Source organism: Bos indicus, chromosome 7 (assembly GCF_029378745.1).
Source record: "Bos indicus isolate NIAB-ARS_2022 breed Sahiwal x Tharparkar chromosome 7, NIAB-ARS_B.indTharparkar_mat_pri_1.0, whole genome shotgun sequence".
Lineage (NCBI taxonomy): Eukaryota > Metazoa > Chordata > Mammalia > Artiodactyla > Bovidae > Bos > Bos indicus.
The window spans coordinates 57783400-57808964 of NC_091766.1; the positions used below are offsets into that span (position 1 = coordinate 57783400).

At 42.6% G+C, this 25565-nt stretch overlaps 1 protein-coding gene across 10 annotated transcripts in view; it reads right to left on the reverse strand.

Annotated features, from left to right (window-relative positions):
• Positions 1-25565, reverse strand: part of PPP2R2B (protein phosphatase 2 regulatory subunit Bbeta) — a 510815-nt gene that overhangs the window by 295970 nt on the left and 189280 nt on the right. For 3 of the 10 annotated variants that reach the window (XM_070793763.1, XM_070793762.1, XM_070793764.1), the window contains one exon: positions 19501-19694. The exons of 3 other annotated variants lie outside the window; for them this stretch is intronic. In XM_070793763.1, coding sequence (XP_070649864.1) covers positions 19501-19694 — 194 coding nt within the window. 4 more of the 10 variants (XM_070793766.1, XM_070793765.1, XM_070793767.1 and 1 more) reach the window with 4 other exon arrangements.

Consider the following 25565-nt stretch of genomic DNA (forward strand, 5'->3'; position numbering starts at 1 on the left):
GATGTTTGAGTGCTATATTCAGACTTGAAATAGAACGAAGTCCATGGACTGTGCCACATCTTTATAATCACCAAACCCTAACCTCTTTGAGGCTTGCACCACTGGCCAGGAGTGTGGCCCAAACCTGCCCATGTGGCAATAGTAACAATAAATAACCTTAGGAATGAGAAACCCCACAGCCAAGACCAACAATCAAAGGGTAATATGCCATGTTGCTCTACCCAAACAACCCCATGCTAAGGATGAAGGTGGCCAATGTCTTGCAAAATGAACACCCTTTCCCCAGATTGCAAGATTTCATCTACTTAAGAGTTCAATGAAGCTTGATTTATTTAAGTATTCTAATCTCATGGGAAAGAGCTCTGTTTTCAGAATCAGAATCTCTGGACCTCAGTCATGTCTCCACTACAAACCAGCCACACGATCATGGACAAGTTGATGAAATCCACTGGGTCTGTTTTCTCACTGAGAAGATGAGACAAAATAAAACCTGCTCTCCAAATTTGTGCCACATAGGTAAGAGTTGAGAAAATACTTTGCAGAAATATAAAATCCCATCAGAAATATAAGAGGGGGTTATTATTTCAGTAACTCCTTCCTTGCCTAAAATTTGGCCACTGACATAACAACCTGGTTAGCCAAGTTGGTTTACTGGAAGACTAGTTTGAAAGGTAGGAGGAAAGGGGACTGTTTAAAACTGATAATTAGTCTTGGTACACCAAGGACATCCATGGAACCATCTGCCCAGTTGTTTTGATGGTTAAAAGGGATTCATTTCCAATGGCCTCACTTCTCTATAAGCTTGGCAATTCCCTTGGCATTCAGTGAATGTTCCTATGAAATAGACTGAGAAACCTTTCTGTGCAAGCAAAAAGGATTATCAGCGAGCCATTATGTCACTAAATAGGACAGAAACACTCTTGGTAGCTCCACAAGTGGGGGCTCAATATGTTGTGCCAAAGACACCTTTAGATTCCTATTCAGGTTTCAAGGTGCCAAGTTATTCACCTTTGCCATCTACATCAAAAAGTAAAACTTAACCTATATGCGGATTGATTAGGACAGCTGTGACAAGAGACAGGGAAAAGGGCATTTCTATGTAGGGAGAAAAAGAGAAATCTCATCTGGAGTTAAACCTGGAGAGATGAATAAAAGACAGTATTTAGTACTATTGATTGCTTTTACATCTTGTTGAGAGGATTCAACTAAGGGATTCAAGAACAAAGATAAAAATCAAGGAAACAATGTCTTTGGTGCCTTCACATTCACCTTGGGCTATGGCTTCCCCTCAAGTTATTTGATGGATTAAGATGGCTTTATGATGTGACGCCATCATCCTGCTTTTCCTATTATAGCACTTTTCTTAAAATATTTTGTGATTAACACAAAAAAGTCTACATTTTCCCTGGGCCTGTATTTGGAAGGTAAATTCATTTTTTTTTTTTCTCAAGTCACTAGTTGTTAAGCAATAAAGCTGATGGCTTGATTAGTCGCTCAAACTCTGGCTTATATCATCTTACCAAAGCTTACCCTCAATATACAAAAAATAGAGGTTATGGAGGTTGCTTAGTTCATGGTCAATAACTGGGAAGGAAACCCAGGCTTCTCAGACACAAGACATGCCAAACTTCAAAGTCAAGGCCATCTCATTTTCCTGCTTCTGTCTCTCTGATAAAGCATACTTTTGCTCTGTCACTAATAGCCACTCTGCAATACACTACCCTTGACCAGCTGCCCCCAGGTGCCCCCATTGCCAGTGGGCCTGGTTGTCATGAAACTACTGATTAAAGATTTTAAGACTGGCTTAGGCAAAACATGCCAGAAATTCCTTCAGGGTAATTAAAAGTACGTTCTGTGTCAATAAACACAGACGGTGAGACCCTTTATGTACAGAGGCGCTGGCTCCAACCCACAGGATTTAAGACATTTTTTCTTCGATGACTTTTCCATCATTGCAATTGATTTTCACTGATTCCTCCAAGACCCTTCTCCAGGCCCCTTATGAAATGATAGGTTGAGCTCACAAGTATCGTCTTACCCTTACTGTTTAAGCCAAGACCCAAGACCAAAGGAGCTCTAAACCTAAGAGCCAAGCTCATTCCCAAAGCCCTTTCACTTGAACCTACAGGTAAGAGAACTTTAATGGAATTCTTGTTACAGAATTTGAGAGTGTCCACTTTTCACTACTCTTCAAATCAATTTTCATTTGAAGAGTTACAAATGGGACTTCCAAGAAAATAGGAAGAACTTGGGTGAATATTTAGTACATTGATAGCCAGAGACTTAGTCCTCGCACATAATAGACACTCTATGAATTATTTTTCACAATGACAGCTTTATAATTTTTAGTGTGTAAACAATGCATATAAGTATTGAAAACTGTCATACATTAGACAAGATAAATAGTAAAAATAAAAGTTCCATTAGCCATAGATAACCATCATTGGTATTTTGATAACTATTCTGTTCACTGAACTCTCACAGTTCACAAAGAAATTTATATGGGAGGAATTACACTTATATACTTGTCCTATCATCAATGTGCTGAACTTTTTTAAATTGTCTTTTTTTTTTGCTCACTTCTCCCCTCCCCTTCATAATCGATATTAATAACGCTTTATATACATTTTCATTTGGATGCTATCATATGCCAACTCATATGGTATGAATGACATTTCAGTTGCTCAATCAATACTTGCTGAATGGTTAAAGAGTAAAATGAACAAACACATTAACAAATGGATGGATGAACGAATAAATAATGAGCCGTGCTCTTAATGAGCTGGTACAATTTCCAAGTGACTGCAGAAATATACAGCACAACTTTTGACGTCGGCCCTATTATCTAAACCCTAGAAGAAGTAGGAGAAACCGGCTTCAACATGCTAACAGGGAGCCCCAAGTTCAAACTCCCACATAAAGAATATGTTATTGACTGCTGTCCTAACCATGGAGACATAATCAATTTATTCTCCAACTCAGATTCAGGTTAAAAGCCAGGCACTAAACACCTGTACACCAAGCACTACACTGTCCTCTGTAACATAAACTAAAGGAGTAAAGATGTGACAACCGTGTTCTCAGAATTTCTTTTCAGTTGGGAAGACAAAATTCAGGACTGCCTCTTCCTGACAGGCTGTCTGTACTTGGATCTCAGTTTTCTCATTTATGAAATGGGGATAAGGCTATACATCTAAGACTGTTGTTATGATTAAGCCATTCAAATAATTCAGGGGAAATGTCATTGGAAAATGTGGGCTGGAGGCAGGTCACGTAGGTCCTGGGAAAGTGACTTAGAGGGACAGGGAAGCAGGAAGGGCTGGGGTGGTTGAGGACCCCACACAAGCCAGCCTGTGTGGCTTGAAGAGCCGTTAGGAGAGACTCAGGTAGACAAAGGGACAGGCAGGAAACAGGAAGCCTTAAAAGCACAGGAGAAAATGGTGAGCAGACCAATCTTCTTAAAGTTCAAACAAAAGGAGAAAGATGTGTTTTGCCTTTTCAGCATGTGCCAATGTCTAGATCAAGGCATCCATATGAGCTACTCAAAGGCAACCTGCTTGTCAAGTAACTGGAAAAAGGGGGAAAAAAAAAACCCTGGCCTGTGCAATGGGCTCAAATCCAAGTTTCTTAGACTTATAGGAAAAATTCTGACCGGAAAATTTCCATCTCAAATTGTGCTGAGGAAGCGTAGGGACTGAGTAAGCATGTTGGCAGCAGCAGCCCAGTATGATAATCAGACTCCTCTTGATTTTTCACTACAGTGCACAGAGTTCTTCAGGTCCTGGGGAGACCTTAGTAGGGTTTTGATCTCTGACCCTGCAACGGGTCAGGGAACCTATAAGGAAATACACTTTGTACCCAAAATGGAACTGTGCCCAAAACTTTCCTCTTACATCCTATGAAGTGACTAGAGGGTTCTAACTTCCAAAGCATAGTATGTTAGTTTCACCCAGGCTAATCTGACAGATCTGGAATGGGATCAGATATTAATCACTGCAAGAGACATCAGTTGGAGGCACTAAACTGTCCCAGTATCTCCTGTTAAGCTCAGGTTCCCAGGGCAGTTCTTCTCCCCTGTGTCATATCTTTTTCTTTTAAACTAGCACCACTGATGAATTCCTGGAAGCTTGTTCCCATGCATTTGCACTGCCCCAATCAACACTCTCACTCCATCCCACCTGTGCTGGCTTCACAGCCAGCAGAGAAAAGAAATGAAAGGTAGATTTTAATATTACCATCTCAAATCATCACTGAAACTTGATGCTTCTAGAAACTGTTTTAATACTTTTAGTCTTCTGAGGAAGCAGCTGGATTGCCTCCTAACCACACAAATCTTTACCCATTCAACTCACCTACTAACCACACAAATCTTTATCCATTCAACTGTCCATCTGTTCGTTCATCCAGCCACCCAGCCAGCCAGTCAGCCAGCCATGTATCTTTTAAAGTCTATTTATTAGACACTTAGGTCACAAACTGTGTCTCATTTTTTAATACTTCATAAAATTGTAAATAAAAAGTGAAAGAACTTCGTATTCTTACAACAATACCTCCAGATAGTTCAAAGGGAGAAAAATGCCACAAATATTCAAGTCAAAAAGAACTGAGACTTCAGACTGACTCCAACTGTAATCCCCAAAGGCTGGTGAAATCCAGAAAGCCAATACAGGGCTGACTCTGGAACAACATGTAGTTTGAAGTACCCAGGTCCACTTAAACATGGATATTTTTAAAATAGTAAAATACTTGAGTACCACACAGTCTGTGGCTGGCTAAATCTGGATGCAGACGAACCGGGAGTATGGAGGGATGACTATAAATTATACCTAATTAACCTCTGCATTGTTCAAAGGTTGTTAGAGGGGCCAAAATCACTCACAAAAAATGCAATCCCAGTGGTAATTTATACGATTTTTACTTTTCATTGCCATACAATCATTTTCCCAATTTGGGGATGTCTGGAAATCTTGAACCAATAATAGAGTCTAGTTTTCTCAGATTTATTGGGGTTCAAATTACATTTGACCACATATAGTATTAACAAGAAAAAGTTAACATAGCTTTCAGAAATATCAGATTTGAACCTCACAAGAGGCTAGTTCATTAAACAGCCATACTGGTTGTCATGGTGGGTCAATCACTCTTGGAAACTACCTTCTCACCAATTTGAGGAAAATTAACATTTCTGGGTCACCAGGTTCCACATACTTATCTACAACCGATGCCCTGGAACCAGGAAAGTAATTTGATTTAATATAGGTGGGCAACTAAATCCCAGAGGACAAGCTACTCACCCATGTGTTTAATACCAGAGGCTGAGCACTGAGCTTGCTTTCCCACTAGTAAGGAAGAAAGCACCAGGCTTTTGGGGAGGATAAGGGCAACAGGTTCAAGATAAAGCTCCACGATTCTGTCTTTATGACTTCTTTTTCTCCTGATTTTCATCCCATGTATGTTCTCTAGGATGAGCTTGAACACTTTGAAAATGTGTGACAAGGTAAAGCAGAGGAAAAACAGACTAGAAAAAGTGGGAAAGAGCCAAAGCAATTACAAAGGTGCTCCTTGGTACAGTATTTTAAGAAAGCAATTGATTAATATGATCTAGATACTTGTTTGTACCATTTAACCCAGCAATCTTGATGTAGACATTTGTCCTAAGACACTAACCAGAGAGATGATTTAGATACATCCAATCATTTATCACACAAATATTACATCAAAATACTGGAAATCATCTGAATGTTCAGCATTGGGTGATTGGCAAAATTATAGTTTAACTATGGGATGTTACAGAAGAATGCTCACAGTATTGTGTGTGGGACCAAAACAAAACAAAAAAAGATATGATACATTTTTCATAATTCCTTTATTCATCCATCCATCTCTCTCTCCTCTCTCTCTCACACACACATGCACAGCCTGGAAGAAAATACATCAAAAAATGTTTATATGATTATGTTTGAGGCTAGAGGTAAATTCGACTTTCTTTTCTTACACTTTTCTTTATAGTCCCAGTTTCCATCAGTGAGCACATATTTTGTTCTCTCACAGCCTCTATTCTTTTCCTACATAGCATTTAACAAGATTTATATTCATGTTCTTACATTTGTGTATAATGTGTATCTTTCCAATAGAACACACGTTCTATGAGAACACAGTCTGCATCAGGTTTTTGTTTTCTAATTACATACCCGGATTTTTTCTTTTTTTTTTAGCATGGTGCCTTGTATATAATAAGCATGTTTAAAGTGACCACTGAGTGAGCACTTACAGGGATCCTACCCGGAAGACATGTGGGATATAGGCGGGTTCTAACGGACAGTCTGCTGTATCTATAGTCTCCAGCTCTTTTGCTCAGGAATATAGTATTTTCCTTGCTTGCTTTTGCCTCCTAAGAACACACTCTACCCTCCATTAGGAATGCCTCTGCCACTGTTCTCCACCTGTCGGCATCCCACCAAGACCCCACCTTTCCCACTGAACCATTCCTGTTCAGGTGAGCATCTTGTAGCACTTACCACAGTCACTCACTTGAAAGATCAACATTTTTTAAAACTTTATTGGGTTCCAAACAGTTTTTTGAACAGGAGTCAGCAAACTGCAGTCCATGGGCCACTACCTGATTTTATAAATAGAATGCTAGAATGCAGCCATGCCCACATGCTGAAGTGACAGAGTTGAGTAGACTATATGGTCAGGAAAGACTAAAATACTATCTGGCCCTTTACAGGACAAGCTACTGACCCTATTCTCAAGCATCTACATACTTGTGTAAAGTGGAGATAATCCCAGATTTGTATCCTATTAGGTTATTCTTAAGGAAATATGGGATCCAAAGTACATGTCCAAGAGCTTTGTGAAAAAGAAATCATTATAACAGAACTAAATTTGTTCTTAAGAACATACATTTTTGGGTCAGAGACATGTGCATTCAAAGTCCTGAGGCTGCTGATTGATGCTAGGCAGCTTACACAACTTCTCTAAGTTTCATCGTATATTCCCTCATTTGCTTAATAAACATGTAATGAGTGCCATTTGCCAGATGTTGGACTAGGAGATGGATAAGAGACAGTGGTGAATAAAACCTAAAAGTCCCACCTAATTCAGCCTTAACTGAATTAACCTTAATACAGCTGAGGATTGTTGTTAGGATTAAATGGTACACTCCCCCACCCCGACACACACAACCATTATCCTATGTATACACACCAATGTAGTACACAATATATACATATACACATAATATATAGTTCATCATATATAGTATAAACAGAGCTCTTAATTCCTGGTACACTGTGAGCACTCAGTATATGATGGCTCTACAACAGAAGCTCTTTTAATAGACCTCTAAGAAGATGACTCATCAGATGAAAAAATGCTTTCAATTCCCTCTGTAAAATGTGTCTCCAGCATGTTCTACGTTCACAGCTAATTTATTAGGCTCATCTCTGGTCCACTGGCTCACTTCCACTTCTTTTGTTTGAGCTGCATGTCTACTGAAAGTCAGTTGTATTGGTTCCCAAATCCCTTGATGTCAGTTGTACTGGTTATTTAACTGAATATCATGGACAGTGATGACTGTCTGACATGAAAACTAAGTTGAATGCTTTCAAAAGATGATCAAGGATTGTCAATTAAATGTGGGAAAGATAAAATATGGGGGACATTTGTGAAAACCTAGAAGGATCTGTACTTCAGATTGCTTCTCAGGGGTCTATACTGTCACTCAATCTCAAGGAAACCAAACTCAGACGTGGTCTTTGTCATTGTGGGTGTGGTTTGTGCCAGAAGAATATGTGCCCCAGTCAGCAGTCCCACCCATACTCAAAGATTAAGCCTTGATTCTTCAAGAAGCTTTTCATCAAAATTAGGCAATGCTGCTTAAAATAGGTGTATCAGGAACTATACATGATATTTGGTAATATCTATAAGAGAAAGAATCTGAAAAATAAAATATATCAGAATCACTTTACAACTGAAACTAACGCAACATTGTAAATCAGCTAAACTTCAAATAAATAAATAAGTAAATATAATAGGTATATCATTTTTATGATTCTCTGCCTTAACTTTTCCAATTTACCATCAACTACTGGTTCCAAATGCATGGAGAGGGATTCTTTTGTATGTATTCTGTGCTCACGTATAAACAATAACATGTTAGGGACTTCCCTGGTGGCTCCAGCGATAAAGAATCTACCTGCCAATGCAGGAGACACAGGTTCAATCCCTGATCTGGGAGGAAGCCACATACCACAGAGCAACTAAGCCCATATGTGCCACAACTACTGAGCCTGTGCCCTAGAGCCCGGGAACTGTAACTACTGAGCCCTCGTGTTACAACTACCGAAGCCTGTGTGCTCTAAAGCCTGTGCTCCGCAACAAGAGAAGCCCACACACCATTAACTAGAGAGTATCCTCCACTCACCCAACAAGAGAAATCCTGAGCAGCAATTAAGACCCAGCACAACCAAAAATAGATAAATAATAAAATGTTTAAAAAGATATCATGCTAATAGGGGGCATGTTGCCTCAGCCTGTGCCATATTTTACAGGTAAGAAAAAATTCAGAGATGGAGGGTCTGTTCCAAGGCCTCAGAACTGGTGTTGCAGGAGGTGGTTCTAGAGCCAGGCGGGCTCTGATTCCACTGTCTCAAGAGAGGCAAATGTAGTGCAGACTTGCCCAGTCTGGGTCCTTATATGATTAAGTACTTTTTGAGAAGGACAGAGCATCATCTGCTTAAATGGATGGAGAGGTGCTCAAGAGCAAGAATTTCTATATCACCACACCCCCATCACCACCACCATAGCAGCTGGCAAGAAATGCGATAAATAATTTTGAGGAATTTTCTTTCTTTCTTTATAACAGTAGAAGAAACTGGGGCTTCCTGGTTTCTGAGAGAACCAAGTTTGCTTGGGATTTACAACCTCCTCCATGGAGCACACAATAGCGAGGGAGACAGCCTATTGTGCCTGTCAGATCATGTCACTGAGAGCTCAGCCTCACCAACTGGCACTTGCTCTTGCCTGTCGGTGCGGCAAGATGAGCAGTGCCCTGCTCACCAGATGGTTATTTGTTCCACCAGCCACCTTTGCTGCATCCCTGATTCACTCCAACCCAGGACGGTCTCCAGCATTTGTGCTGCAAGGCAGCTCACGCCAACAACTTTGCCAAATGGCTCCTCTCAAAGTCATGGGCCGCCCAGACAGGCTGGCTCCTCCATCTGCAGCAGCTTTTGGCAAAGAGATGCTTCTCATTCTGTCTCCACTCTTGGCTGCACCACAGCCTTCTTGCCAGGAGGATGGTCTGACCCATCAGTGCATACATTTTAAGCCTACGTCTGTGTCTCCCAGGCTCACCCCCAAGCGCAATGTCATAACACACAAAACAGAGCCAGGTGATCACAAATACAGGCATAGGGCACCACGGAAACTTAGAGCCACAAAAATCCATGGATAGCTCGCCTTCCCTCCCCCATCTTCAACCTCATTTTAGTAGATTAGGAAATGGAAGCCAAGAGAATAAAAGTACCTAATTATGGTGGCAGGACTGAGAATAACATGCAGGTCTTCTCATGGGCATTCCAAACTACTGCCTAACAATAAAGACTGCATTGCCTTATTTTTCCTCTGTTCATTTTCAAATTCTTGATAAAAATTAGACCATTTGTATCGGTAGTGATTCAGAGGAGAATTTCTTTAGAATAATGAACAACTTTTTCCTGTATCAATATCATGCCTTTTTTTCAAAACATGTGTGTCCATGTACTACATTGACAGACCTGGAAGTGACTTCTGTTCTGCCACCCACTCTTGGGTGACCTTGGACAAGTAATCTCACTTTGTTTCAACTTTTCACTTAAAGGGGTATAAGGACAGTATCAACAAGAAAGATATTTTACATCTCAAGTTTATTTGTGGCACAAAGCAGGTCCTCCACGACTGCCAGTCATCAACATTATCTTATCTGAACACTCAAATCCACAGTGGTTTCAGAATACATATACTATGCACATATACATGCTGCTGCTGCTAAGTCGCTTCAGTCGTGTCCAACTCTGTGCGACCCCATAGACAGCAGCCCACCAGGCTCCTCTGTCTCTGGGATTCTCCAGGCAAGAACACTGGAGTGGGGTGCCATGTCCTTCCCCAACGCATGAAAGTGAAAAGTGAAAGTGAAGTCGCTCAGTCGTGTCCACCTCTTAGTGACCCCATGGATTGTAGCCTACCAGGCTCCTCCGTCGATGGGATTTTCCAGGCAAGAGTACTGGAGTGGGATGCCATTGCCTTCTCCAGGAATGCCAGATATTTCTTATATTAAGAAGTTCAAGTTCATGAGGTTAAATGATTTATCCAAGGTCACTGAGAGAATAAATGAAGGACCAGAGATTCCTTCTTGCTATTTTGCTAAGAAATGAGAACCAATATCTTGGCTTTGAAAGATGATAAAATCAGGAAGGAGAACATCAACAAGAACATATATATACACACACACATATATATGAATAATCACTCCAGTATCTTCTATAATATAAAAAACTGGAAGCAATTTTCCATCTGGCCACAAGGGAACTACTAAATAAACTATGGTATAGTCATACCATGGAGCACTAGGCAGCCATTAAAAAGAGCAAGGCAGATGTAGGTGTCCTGACACAGAAAGGTCTTTCAGATACATCACTGAATGGGAAAAAAAACAAAGCATAAACAAAACAAACAGTATGCATTCAGTTACATGAAAAAACAGTCTTTCCCTCAATGTGTATCTGCATCTGGATATTTAAATGTATGAAAATGTATATGAAGTTGGCTATGAGGAAGCTCAGCAACTATTGACAATGGTAACTCTGGACAAGGAAGTGGGTGGGTGCAGGGATGGATGGTGATTCACGCTTTGTTTTTATCTACTTCCATAATGCTTGAATCTTTTCAAGTAAGAAGGCATTTCTGCATTATTTGCTTTATAAACACAGACATCAAGGCAGAGAGGAACATGAACGACAGCAGTACAGCTGTCGTGAACCAATGGTCCTCCTAACTTGGGTGTCCTTGGCCCCAACTTGACTTCTGCAAAGTTACATGAGCAAATGCTGTTCTCCTCAAGTTTCTTGTTCAGCTCTTCTCCTCTTTGGTAAAATACTTCCTGGTGATATTTTGTACTTAGGGGTCCAGGTTTTTCCTTTCAGACCACCTGGGAGCACTCAGCATGTTGCGGCAATATCCCCCATTAGAACAGTTTACAGCTTTTCCATACTCAGCACCCTTGTGCATCTGTTGAGGGTCACAGAGCTGAGTCCCCAGCATTAAGCAGAGGAGGTGACCTGCCATTCTGTGACTACTTCAGGTTCATGACTTAATAGATTCTCAGCACTGAAATCAGCTATGCATGATGGAGGAGGCTGTCAGTAACCCAGTGTCAAGTACACCCAGAATACATGGCCTCATAGGTATGGTACTCTTCGGCACACTCCTTCTGGCAGACCTCATCTTTCTCATATTAAAATCCTGCCTGCAGAGGCCCCTCCAGACCCTGGGACTCCATGCATCTTCTCACCCCTTCATTTCTTCACATTTGCTGGAATCAATCAGGCCTCTCTTCTCTACAGCATAGAAATGACAGTCTGACTTAACCCTCTACATGCCCATCCTTTTCCATTACCCACAACGATCCTTTCTCCAAAGAAACCATTAATACTAATTAGTTGTCCATGGATTTCACACATTCACATCCTATCATCATCATTCCCCTCTCTTTCCATAGTGAACTTGGAACATAAGAATTCAAGGGTTCCTGGATTATTTACGACAAAACTCCTAGTGGTCTTGTAAAAAGAATCTGTGCTTCCAGTGGGATGATTATGTCAGGATTGGTTTGTCAGGTCAGAGCTGATTTTTAGCTTTATTCCAGAGTTCTACTGGAAAGGCAACAGAAGGAAATTGGATGGTAGAAATGAAGTCTGGTGAAAGCAAATTCATCTTTTTAATGGGAGATGGGTAGAGAACCACTGGAGTGTTACTCTGGCCAACACGAGTCCTTTGACACCCCACACTTCACTTCAATGCAAAAGGACATTAGCCATCATACAGCTGGCTCTGGTCCACTCCTTTCACTCCAGGCAACTACATGAGTTGCTATCAGCTCTGGAGAAGAGATGCCTGGATGGTTCAGTGGAAACTTCACTGTGAGTGTGCCAGGTGGAGGAACATGGAGAGGGCTATAAAAGCTAGGTAAATTTCATAATTTGATTGCTCAATTTCATATTTTCTTTCTTTTCTTATTATACACATGTGTGAGTGTGCTCAGTTGTGTCCAACTCTTTGCGATGCCAAAGACTATAGCCCGCCAGGCTCCTCAGTCCATGCGATCTTCCAGGCAAGAATACTGGCTGCTGCTGCTGCTGCTAAGTCACTTCAGTCGTGTCCAACTCTGTGCAACCCCAGAAATGGCAGCCTACCAGGCTCCTCTGTCCCTGGGATTCTCCAGGCAAGAACACTGGGGTGGGTTGCCATTTCCTTCTCCAATGCATGAGAATGAAAAGTGAAAGTGAAGTCGCTCAGTCGTGTCTGACTCTTTGAGACCCCACGGACTACAGTCCACCAGGCTCCTCCGTCCATGGGATTTTATAGGCAAGAGTACTGGAGTAGGGTGCCATTTCCTTCTCCAGGGGATCTTCTTGACCCAGGGTTGAACCCACATCTCCTGCCTGCATTGGCCGGGTTTCTATCACTGTGTCACCTGGGAAGCCCTTATTATAAATAGAGGAAAATAAACTTACAGGAGTAAGTTAGCTAAGGATTCTGGCATCAGCGAGGGGAATTCAGCTCCCTCCCTGTGGGAAAAAGAGGAAGGCCCAGACACATGCACTGCCTTACTGGGAAGAGATTGACCAGGTGAACTGAGCAGCACTGAATGGCCACCATGGGGATGTATGCAGAGTGTTGAACACAGCCAGCATTTTCCCCCTAAATTCCAAACAAGGGACAGCAGGGATGGGCAAAGAACTCTTGCCTAGATCCAGGCAGTCACTGATTCCAATCTGGTTCTGCCACTTACAAGTAAGTATGCGACCTTATACCTAAGTTTCTTTGCTTCTCCAAACCTTGCAATTTCTTATCCTGAAAAATGCATCTAATGCAAGCATTCTCTCAGAGTTGCTGAAGGTGATGAAGTGAGTAAACACATGAGAAACATCTAGGAAAATGACTGGAATACAGACAGAATTGAAGAAACCTTCGTTCTCTTCCCTCGCCTAAGCATCTAAACTGGACCCTTAGTTTCTTCATAAATGCAAATGCTAGAATTTAGGAGTGTCAGTCTACAGCTGTGCTCTTTTCATCGAGCATTACCAGTATTTTGACAGGACTGGCCTAATATTATTCACCCCAGGTTTATTGGTACGTTTCTGACCAGCCCTCATAAAGGGCTTGGGATAGCCCCTGGAGACCTGAATGCTAATAATGAATACTTGCTAGTGATTTTCAATGCACTCTGGTTATTTCGTTTAGTAGCGGAACATTTCCTATCCCCGGAAAGGTCATTTATAATACTGTAAGGCAGCTTCTTCCCACCTTCCATTTCAGATTTTTCTGAGAATAGCAGAGAACTCAAACATTCATCCATATGCATTGGAAATACTATTCTGATCTTGCATTTGCATAAAAATACCAAAGCAACTTAAGGAACTATTAATACAAGGCAGCTCTCTATCATGACAACACCTCTTTTTACTTTTCTGATGCCTTTTCATTAGCTTCTTAGGAAAAGTCATTTTCATGTTTCTTCCTAGTTTTATTCATTATAGCTTCCCTCTTTTCTTGAAGGTGCGTGGGATGGATGAGGAGAGAGGAGGAAGCAGGGGCCTTTACTTTCTTACTTTGATTCTTGTGCCCCTGAAAAGCTGTAACATTTCACAGATCACACAGAGCTCGCGTTTGGAGACCCTCTGAACTCAACTCACCCAAGATTGGTCTCTTCTTATTCTATCACATTTCTGAGAAATGGCCATACAGGGTTATTTGAATAATTTAAGTGTGTGGTTAATTACGCTTATACCGAGGTACTCTTTTCTGTTATAATTTCTTTATATGGAGACAAGATCAGTTTTCCTTGAAATTTTTCACCCATAGGGCTCAATATGCCCTGGAAGGCTCTTCTCCTAGGCATCTCAACTGTTCACATACTTTTAAGTGCCTTTAATACACCCACAACACCCCAAATTATGTATCTAGTCCAGATCTTTCTTCTGAGCTTCAGAACCAGATATACAAAGCTTACTTGATAGTCTCAATATGAGGCTAGATGACTCACACACCTCATCAATTTCCAAAGTCTTTTTTCCAGTCTCAGTGAACAGCCCCATCATGCATCTATCCTCATGGCAAGTCTTCCTTGACACCATCTCCATCATTTCTCCATCTCCACTTAGTCTATCACGCCAAGTCAGCCTGATCCATTCTTCTACAATGTATCTCAAATCTACAGAATTCTCTCCATCGCTACTCGTGCTACCATCCTACAGAACAGCTATGGCCTCCTATTTATCTTCCCGCTTTCACTCCTGTTCACTTCCTAGCAAGCCCTCTGGCCCCACCCTGCACAGCAGCAAGCCTGAGCTTTGAAAAAACTAACCTGATCATATTTCCCCCCTGATCAAAATCCTTTAATGGTTTTCGATCCATCTTTGGATAAGGTCCAAACTCCTTATGGTCAACAAGGTTCAACGTGACCTAATCCCTAAATACCTCTCCAGTTTCTTTTCTGTAACATTATGAACATTTTTGAACAGATAGCAAAGTTGAAAAAAAAAAATTACAGTGGATATCCACTGACTGACCACCTGGATTCTACCATTAACATTTTATATTTGTTCTATCATCTGCTTGTCTATTTATCCATTCCTCTCCCCTAATATTATTCTTTGTTGGTTTGGTCCATTTCAAAGTAAACTACAGGCTTCAGTCTCATTTTCAGCCCTCTTCCTCTTGTTCCCTACACTCAGTCCTCGGCATCTTCTCATTCTTTGAGTCTGTCAGACTGTTTCATAACTCTGCACTTGGGACCTACTGTCCCTTTTACCTGAAATGTCTTCAGCTCCTGTTCATTCCTGACTTATCCCTTGGTTTTCAGCTTAAACTTTGTCTGAGCCAGTCCCTGAGCCTCAATCTAAATTATATTTACCTTTCTCCTTTACAAATCATCTCAAGGCTTTTCCTGTGCTTTTCTTGTGCATTTCCTGAATATCACTTATCACAATTGGAAGCTACATAATTCTTTGGAAAATTGTTTGTTTAATGTCTACCTCTTCCACCAGATTTCAAGTTCATGAGAACAGACACAACATACTGGAGTATGCAGGATCACTTCTGCAGAAAGTCAATTAATAGTTGTTGAAGGAATTAAAGTCAGAAAGCATCAACAGTTACATAATAACAATGATATCATATTAATATAATAACTATACATAGACTAAGTGCATTTGCTCTTCTTTTAAAAATATGTACAAGAAGTATGGGTTTTTAAAGGCTTCTAAGGGCTGCTGTCTATGGGGTCGCACAGAGTCGCACACAACTGAAGTGACTTAGCAGCAGCAGGGGAAGACAGAACTTGCTGCCAGAATATAACCAGCAAGTTATTTCTGTAACATAGTATGGAAAAACCCGAATGAACTTTTCAGCCAACCCAATACATTAAGGCAAATTGCTAAGAGGCTATCTACGGCTAGTAGATAAGCCAAGAAGAGACTGTGGGGGGTTTTAGGGACGTCTCACCTATTTCTACTTCCCTCAAGATCACTCCAAATCAACAACAATGCAAGGAAAAACATTGTGCTTGCAATACAAATGCAATTTAAGTTAAAATAACAACAGCTATAATTACTGAGGGCATCCATCAGGGTCTGGCTTTGTATTAGGCACTGTCTTGAGTGCTTTTCCTGCATTGAAAGTGAAAGTGAAAGTCTCTAAGACTTTCTCTCTCTCGCACGACTCTTTGCGACCCCATGGACTATAAATTTTTTTCCCCTGTGGCGTAGGTTCTGCTGTTATTCCCATTCTATGGCTAAGGAAATTGAGAAAAGAATAGTTAAACAACAAATTATCTGACTTTCTCTTCTAACCAGATTGCCATTCTTGTGAACTCCTCCTATGTAGAATATTTATTCTGCCCCATGAGAATAGAAGTATTAATCTAGAAAACTCTGATTGCGCTATTGGAGAGGGAGTTTTAGTTGGTTCTAACAAGTCAAAAAGATAAAAGCCAACCCTACTGATGCTTTTCCTCATGTATAACCCTATATGGACATTTTCAAATGATCCCTGCAAAGAATTTTCCCTCAGAAGGGAACACTATTTACATACAGAGATAAACCACTGTGATCTTCCTCATAACAGGAGCTAATAGTTAAAGAAAAATGAAGCTGTGCAGAATTTTCTAATAGATGAGCACGTCAGACTGTCTAGAGTCGGAAGACAAATTTTATCCTGACTGTGTGACCTTGACTAATTAGTGTCATCTCTGGGCCTCAGTTGCTCAGTTTTCTTATTAAAAATGGAAATCACAAGATCCACCTAACCGGGTGTGGACATATTGAAATGATACTTACAAAAAGCTCAGTACTTACAGTGCTTGGAAAAGAGAGATGCTCAAAGATAGCAACTTTTAAAAAGGGAGAAAAAGGAAAAGGGAGGTGAAGGTGGTAACTTCATACTCAGAACAAAAGAAAAGTTATAAGAAATGTTTTAAATAAATGCACATCATGCATTCTTTTCCCACAGAGAGAAAGAGAGAAAGAAAGACAGAAAAGCTTGGGAAAAGTGTCCTTTAGTATTTGCATTGCTCTTAGCTGGATGAACTTGCCTGCAGCTACCACTTATAATGCAAATTGAGCTTGGAGTCCTTCACACTAACTACACAGCAAAAACCTTTCAGCTTTAAATAGAATACTGCAGTGTGGAATGATCCGAGCAAAGGGAAGAAAAATTCAGACATAAATGCAAAGGAAATTTTGCAGGAAAAAAGAAAGCTGACATAACTGGGCAAGACAGGAAAATGCAGAAATATCAAAGAAAACAAAAGGAAAAGCAAAGTCTGAAGAAGGACCTAGAAACTAATTCCCCAGAAGGTTAAAAAAGGGGAAGAGAATTTTGGGGCAAGTCCCAAATGCAGAGGATTTTAACAAGGATTTTGATCTGGCGGTGTTCCTTCAAGGTGTACTAGCACTTTTGAGGTATTCATCAGAAGAGGAAGGATTCTCTTCTGATGAATAAAATGCAATTGGGAATTGCATGTGAAAAGACAACTTACATTGTCTAAGAACTATTTTTTTTCTTTCCAGACTTTCACTGCTGCTGCTGCTGCTAAGTCGCGTCAGTCGTGTCCAACTCTGTGCGACCCTATAGACAGAGCCCATCAGGCTCCCATCAGGCTCCCCTGTCCCTGGGATCCTCCAGGCAAGAACTTACACCAAGCTCAGGTTAAAAAAAAAAAAAAAAAAAAAAACCCTTGAAAATGTACTGTGGTTTATTTAGTTTTGAATGTAGTGGCACAGGGGTTGGTGTGGGGAGAGTGATCCAAGGAGGCTGATTTGGAAAGATTTTAGTGAATTCTTTGCTATAAACTCTACCTCATTTTAGAATATATGAACCCAGATATTTTATCTGCAATCAGAGTCTACCAAAATGGCATCAAAGAGGAACAAAGATTAGGTCTATCTAAGGCCCTGAAAGCAATGAAGAATGCCATGTTTAACTCATTTCTTCATTTTACAGATGATACTCCTATACACATGACCTCAATTTTCCCATCTTCCTAGCTCAGTAAGTTTCCTTTGCCTGCACTTGGAGGCATAAGGCAATACAGAAGAAAACATGAAGGCAACCCTCTGTCTTTGTTGTCTCAAACAAAAAAAAAAAAAAAAAGTGTGCCCCCAAAGACAATGGACCCAAAACCAACTTCTCTTTGGATGCTATGCTCAGACCCAGAGCTGATCATATGCTACCTGGTGAATCCGTGACAAAGCACTAAGACCAGGGAAGAACATGTAACAATCATGTTGTCACCAGGCAAGTAAAAAGACTCAGTAAGCATGGTGCTTGATATGGGGCAGGGACAAGCTGAACATCTTAAAAGCTACCTCTAAGCTCCTGAAGGCCAGAGGTCATACAGCTCTGCTTGATTTGTCTAGAACCATGGACATATTAGGTGTGATGCTCTCCAATGATGATGACGAATAAAGCATATGTTTTCAAAAACGCTGAACATTCTATCTGAAACTTTCAGGGATGTTTATAGAAGATGCCACCTTTACCCCTAAATTGTGTATCTTTTTCTTTTCAGAACTTGAACTCTTTAGCACCCCCATCCACATTTCTTTAGTAGTCTTGATGTGATTAAATGTGACAGAAATTTTAGCATCCAGGAATAGTAGGAATCATCTGAAATGAACATATCTTGCTACATGTTCCTAAAACCCTTTCACACACATTTTTTCACGTGGGAATTACAATGTGACGATGCAACACTGTACAGGAGTACTTAAGGATAAAGGCCGACAGGTAGAAAATGAAAGCAAAAATGCAAAAGTTTTGGTATTTGGAAATGCCCCCACTCTCTATTCCCACACAAAAGGCAAATGAGATTCCACCTGCTGACTTTCCTTTTCTGCCTGTACCTCACTCAGGCTAATGTCAGAACAAGCTGGGGGAAACGGTGAGAGAGAGAAAGGGAGAGAGAGAGGGAGAGAGAGAGAGAGACGACAATTTCACCTCTTGGCAAAGCTCAGCTTACTGAACCCTCTTGCTTTCTGCTGGCTGTTGATTCAGCAGAAACTACTGCTGCAGAATTCATAATGGTGATTTTTAAAGGCCCCACTGATCGCATTGCTCGCCCCACGTGTCAGACTCATTCACTCGCCGCCCCAACACTGTTTCCCGAGCCACCTTTTTATATCTTGCTAATGCACTTCCAAGGGGAGAGAGGGTCGCCCTTTATGAACGGGCCTTTTGGGCTTTTGATTGTCTAAGCAGGTAACCCGGCCGGGGAGATTAACGGGCAGGAAATGAAACCATGCCCTCCCTTGCAGCCACTGAGAGACACATCATTCCGCTCAGGGAGAGGAGGACCCACGGTCCTCTTGGGCCCTCTTCTTTCTTACCTATCCCCCACTCCACCGACCCCTTTATATATATTCAGAGAAGGGTCATCTGCTTTTGGGAGCGGGAGTCATTTTTCCAGCCAGGAGCCCCACCCTGAAAAACCTCATCCCCGAGGGCCATTTTAACTCCCGTGGGCGCCGGGTCCACCTGCTGCTGAACACCCAGCTCGCCTCGCCAAGCCCGGATGGATGTGGGGCGCCGGGGCAGCTGCCCCTGCGGGCCGAGCCCCCGCCCCAGCCCCGGGGCCCGGAGGAGTCTGCGCCGCTACGCGCCCTGCCGCCCGCGGAGCTCAGCGATCCGCAACTTGCGCCCGGCCCCAGCGGCGGAATGCGGTGGGGCTGGCGTTACCTTCGGTCGCATAGCTGTGGTCGCGCAGGAAACTGTTGTTGATTTTGCGGGTATCAATGTCCTCCTCCATTGACAGCAGGCTTACTTGCGTGGGAACCAGAAGCCGGCAGACAAGTATCCATGTTCCCTCCCCGCAGCCAGTCTCACAGGAGAGGGGGGCAGGGGAGCCAGTGGGACTGCACCATGGTCCGAGCCTGAGGAGGAGACGGGGGAGGCGGAGAGAGAAAAAAAATAAAAACCCGGCAATGGAGCTGTCACCTCCTCCGCCCGGGATCTCCGAGGCTGCGGCGGCTCCTCCCGCGGTGCGCTCACTCCAGCTCCAATTCCCAGCGAGGATGCTGCGCCTGCCTCCGCCGCCTCCGCCTCTGGGGTGCCAAGATGCGCCGTGCCCCGAGGGGTCTGGTCCCGCCCGCCGCCCCGGGAGGCGCTCACAAGCGGGGCTGGGGAGATGCCCAACAGGTTCCCCTCATTGGCAGCCGCTCCGAAATGCAAAAAAGATCCCTCCTCCCCCCTGGGAGAGCGGGCAGCCGCGACAAAATGGTGCCTTTCTGGACCCGAGCTGCAGTGGCGAGATGGCAGGGGCAGGGTTCAGGCTGGCCCGGCCCGGAGGACGGTGCTGGTCCCACCGGAGGGCTGCTCCGGCTGGCGGGGGCTCGGCAGCCCGCGGGGAGCTGGGCAGGGCGCTAGGCGGCCGGCGCCAGCGCACTCACCCTCACACCCACACGCGCGCACTAGCAGCTGCTGCTGCTGCTGCTGCTGCTGCTGCAGGAGGCTGGAGGCGGCTGGTGCATTAAAGGCGAGGCTCCTCCCAACCGCGTCAGCAGCCCCAGGACTCTTTCCCCAGCAGCGGTGGTAGCCGAGGCAGAGGCTGCGGCTGCTCTCTGCTGCAGTGGGGCGCACGCAGCCGCCAACCCGCACCTGGGCAGCGAGCATCCAGCTCCGCAGGTTGACGTGAAAAGCCTAAACTCGCTCTTCCGAACTCCCTCCCCGCCCAGCGCCACGCAGCTCAGGGCGGCGTTTACTCCAGCACCCAGAGTCCCCTAGCTCACCGCCTTTCTTCAGACACCTGTGTTCCAGGATAGCAAAGAGAAGGTTCCCTTGAGCAAACAGGAAGTCTACATCTCGGCCTCTTTTGCTCACCCTTCTATCAAGCATATGGTCTCTGGATGAAGGTCAAGGGTGAGGCCTGGGGTTTGAAGCCTCACCCAGAAAGCAGAGAATGGCTCAGAGGCTAGCTTAAGCCCTTCTCTGCGTTAGGAATAAATGGGGAATCAGAGGCCAGAACTTTTCTGAGGATCACACCTGACTTCTCCCTTTCAAAGAGAGTAAAAAATAACTTTTAACTGGGGGTGTCTATACTAGCAGAGGGAGGAAGAGGGTCGAATTATGAATCTAGTCAACATGCTCTGAAAAAGTCCATATTCCCTAACCCTTTGCACTCAGTTTTGGTCAAACTGCTCCAGCCCCTCGGGTGGGTTTTGCTTGCTAAGACACAGCATTGCAGGAACCGCTGAATTTGCTCTCCCAGTGAAAGGTACATTGGAGCCCTGTGCCCCCAGAGCGCCACTGTTTCCCAGGAGGAATTTCAAAGATCCAATGAATACCAAAAAGTGGCCTGTCTTCCTACTTCACCTAGGAAGAAAATACAGAAGTCTACCCCGCCCCCAATTTTTCCTGAATTGCCAAATCGCAGATTTCATATTTGAAAGAAAATGAGATCATTACTGTTATGAAACAACAATCATTTCTGAAGCAACCCAAATCACTAGAAAGTCAATTTGGACAAGAAATGTCCCTGATTTCCTCTTGTAGAAGGTATTCATTTCAGTGAGCGTCACTGCAGGGGAGAGACATCAGCGAATGTTTTGCTCAGTTAAGCTCCACAAGTTTAGCTGGATGAGCCCAGAGGGATCTGAGTTAATTATATACATACAATGCTTCGGCTAACACAATTTAGAAAGTATTTGAAGTTCAAAAAAAAAAAAAAACGGGAAAACAAGTCCTTAACTGAGGTTGGGAATTGCCATTAGACTTCCATGAAGAAAACATTCTTCTGGCAGGTAGAAAATGGCAAGGTCCTCATCTCCCGAAACCAACTGCTTATCTCTGGCAAAAGATAGAAGAAATATTCTTTGATATATAATATTCAGCTTACAAAAGATTCCATTTAATTCTCATCTGGTGATTAAGTCTTCCCTACTTCTTTGACTGTGTGTGCCAAATTCACATATGAAATTCCAGGAAGAGATGAAGACTGATGTACAAATTGATGTAATCCACTTCAGTGCCAGTTGCCATGGCTGGTTCTTTCATGTTATGAGTCGTATCCATCACCAAGACTCCAGTGGTCAGCTCATCTGTAGTTATTCAGTCCAGCTTCTCTTGCAGATTGGCATAAGGGGGTAGGGGAAGGGGGAAGAGGGGAAAAGCTAAATTTATCTTAAATTGGTGAGAGGACATCTTGCTTTGAGTTGAAATGACCTTTAGTTGCCACTAGAGACCTTGGAGTAGTATTTGAGATGAAAAGTGAAAGTGTTAGTTGCTCAGTTGTGTCCGACTCTTTGTGACCACGTGGACTGTAGTCTGCCAGGCTCCTCAGTTCATAGAATTCTTCAGGTAAGAATACTGGAGTGGGTAGCCATTCCCTTCTCCAGGGGATCTTCATGACCCAAAGGATTGAACCCAGGTCTCCCACATTGCAGGCAAACTATTTACTATCTGAGTCACCAGGGAAGCTATTCTTTCCCATATCTTCCCAGGAGGTGGGCTATATTGGAACAGAGTTACAAGATCAACCAGGAAGGCCCAGGTTTGTTAGCCAGGCTGTGCCTGAGAAATTTTCCACTGTAACCAATGGCAGAAGTGTCCCTGCCAGAGATCAAGCCTCTGGGTTTACTAAATTTTTCCTTTCCTGTTTTCTGCAAAATTCCTTCTTGCATTTATTTTATTCCACAGTATAGACAAGTTTTTTCCTAAGACATAAGTTGTGGAGAGGCAAATTAGATGGCTATCCATTAAGTAGATTAAGAAGACTCCAAGATTTCTATTTTGTGAACCATTCTTTTCTACTATGGACAGTGGGGAACTAGCCCCTCCAACCAAAACCAAGAAAAATACACCTGTTGGCTTTGTTCTTTAACACAACAACGTGCAATAAAGGAGGTCAGGGAGTGAAGGAAGCCCTGTGCAAGCCAGTGGTTGTAAGAGCACTACACAGACCATTTCTCAGAAGACTCACTGACCTCCTTCTGTTCCTCCAACTTGTCAAGTTCTTTCTAAAACCTTCTGGCATTTGCCCATGCCATTCATTTCCTATTCCCCTTCCTTGTGTTCCTGGCATTCTTCAGCACTGAAGCTGACCTGTCCCTACTTTACTGAGGCATTCCCTGTCCTCCCCATAGTCCCTTCCTTTGGAATTTTTTGTCTGTACATCTTTTTTTTTTCCTTTCTTGTTCATGGAACATTTGCATTTTGTAATAGTTGTTTACTTATAATTGTCAACCATTCCACTATATCTCTGCTATTAAGTGTCTAGCACTTCAGTTCAGTTCAGTCACTCAGTAGTGTCCGACTCTTTGCAACCCCATGAACTGCAGCATGTCAGGCCTCCCTGTCCATCACCAACTCCCAGAGTCTATCTAAACCCATGTCCATCGAGTCAGTGATGCCATCCAACCATCTCATCCTCTGTCGTCCCCTTCTCCTCCTGCCCTCAATCTTTCCCAGCATCGAGGTCTTTTCAAATGAGTCTGTTCTTCGCATCAGGTGGCCAAAGTATTTCAGCTTCAGCATCAGTCCTTCCAATGAACACCCAGGACTGATCTCCTTTAGGATGGACTGGTTGTATCTCCTTGCAGTCCAAGGGACTCTCAAGAGTCTTCTCCAACACGACAGTGCAAAAGCATCAATTCTTCGGTGCTCAGTTTTCTTTAGCACTTAGTAGATGCTCAATTATATTTACTGAATGGAGATAGTGAAAGTGAAGTCACTCAGTCGTGTCCGACTCTTTGCAACCCCATGAACTGTAGTCTACCAGGCTCCTCCGTCCATGGGATTTTCCAGGCAAAAATACTGGAGTGGGTGGCCATAACTAATGAATGAGTAAATTACTGAATTTGTTCAGTGATATTTAGGTTTGAAAGCTCTACTTTTTAAAATCCTTGGCCAACAAGAAAATGTGTTGTGAGTAAATTTATAAATTGTAATGCCTGTTCCTATTGGAAACAATTGTCCTACCCATTCCTGTATGCATATGCACTGAAAATACTTACTGAGCACTTAATATATGACAAGAATTTTTGTAGGTACTGCAATACAGTTAGAACAGAGTTCCTTTCTTTCACAGAACTGACATTCTATCATCTGATTTTAGAAATATGAGCTTTCTTAGAAATACAACAGTGCATTATAAATTAACAGACTAGAGTATAATACTAAGTGCCAAGCCTCTGCTATCAAGAAAAACTGATTTTCTGCCATTTATTATTATGTCCTTGAGCAAAGTTGCAAGATTTCTCAACCTATGTTTTTTTAATCTATAAATTAGAAAGAAAAATAATACTACTTAATGGAGTTTCTGTGATGATTAAATGAGATAATACTTGGAAAGAATATACTGCTATGACTTGTTGAGTATTTACTATCATCATCACTGTCAATATTGAACAAATATTTAAGCACCTACCATGTCGGCCACTGGGATAGGTCTAGAGTTTCAGCAACATCAGTGCTGAAAATGTATTGTCCTCTCTGCTGTCATGGAACTTAGTATCTAATTTACGGTTTATGGAAAGGGGGGCCACAGGCTGCAGAAGTGGCAGCAGAGAACAGTCTGAAAGGCTGACCAAATTCAGGCTTGTGCTGTACACAGAAAAGGCCAGTTACAGATACACAGCCCTCTTAAGTTACACAATGCATCATGACAGCACAGGAAAACATTCTTTTTTTCATCATCTTTCATATGTTCCCCCCTCCCTCAACACTCTCACATACCCCCAGCCCAGTTAGGTTAGCATTGCCTGTGTTGGAAACCCTTTGTAGGTCATGCTATCCAATTAGCACATTAAATATCTACAATTTCATTAAAATCTTTGTCGTAAACCAGTCTAGAGATTCTTAATACAGGCTTCAGGTGTCAGATAGTCCTGGTTTTCTGTCTCAGCTCAGGCATTTATGAATTTCATGACCTTTGGCAAGTAATTCAACATCTCTGAGCCTTTGTATTTGCAACATTGAAAGAAAATAATAGGAACCACTTCATAGGGTTGTTGAGTGGCTTCAGAGACTGTGTAAGGAAAGTGCTTAATACAAGCTTGGCCCATAGCCAGGCCTCACTAAAATGTCCCTTTGGCCTTCTGGCAGTGGCTCATTGGGGTCTCTGTCTGCAGAGAATTGGAGAGATGCACTACTAGTCAGTCAGATGTATGGACACAAGTGACCTAGAAACCTGAGTTTAACCGCCTAGCAATCTGTCTTAATGAGCCCTAGTCACCAGAAATAGGAGATCCTTCAGTTCAGTTCAGTTCAGTTCAGTCGCTCAGTCGTGTCCGGCTCTTTGTGACCCTTGCTGTCTTATAAAAAGCCCTTTATAAACCAGGAAGTCCTGTGCAAAGGGAAGGAATTAGAATTATGCTTTCTTGATTTTCACATATGTAAGTGCAGGCCTAATCAAGTTTGTCTATCAGGGAATCCTGTGGAATCCCTCTCTAGATCATTGAGCCCCAAATGCACAACTGTTTCTCTGAGATGGTTTGCCACGACCGCCCAGAGGATGATCTCTTGAGTTTCTAGCAAGGTTTGCCATTCCTTTTTGTGCGTGTTACAGCATGTAATAAATACCACATGAGTGAGCCTTTAGCATTGGCATTTAACCTAGGAGAAGAAAACAAAACATCTTGTTCTCAAAATGTATTAATTCTAGATTCTGGATATACTTAATGGATTTCACTGAGTACCATGTTCCCTCAGTTATCAAAGGACAGAAACTTATGAAAATAAACAGTTGTATGCAGAAGCTGGGAGGTGCTGGCTGTTGAGAGCTGATTGTGTTGATTACACACATCTTT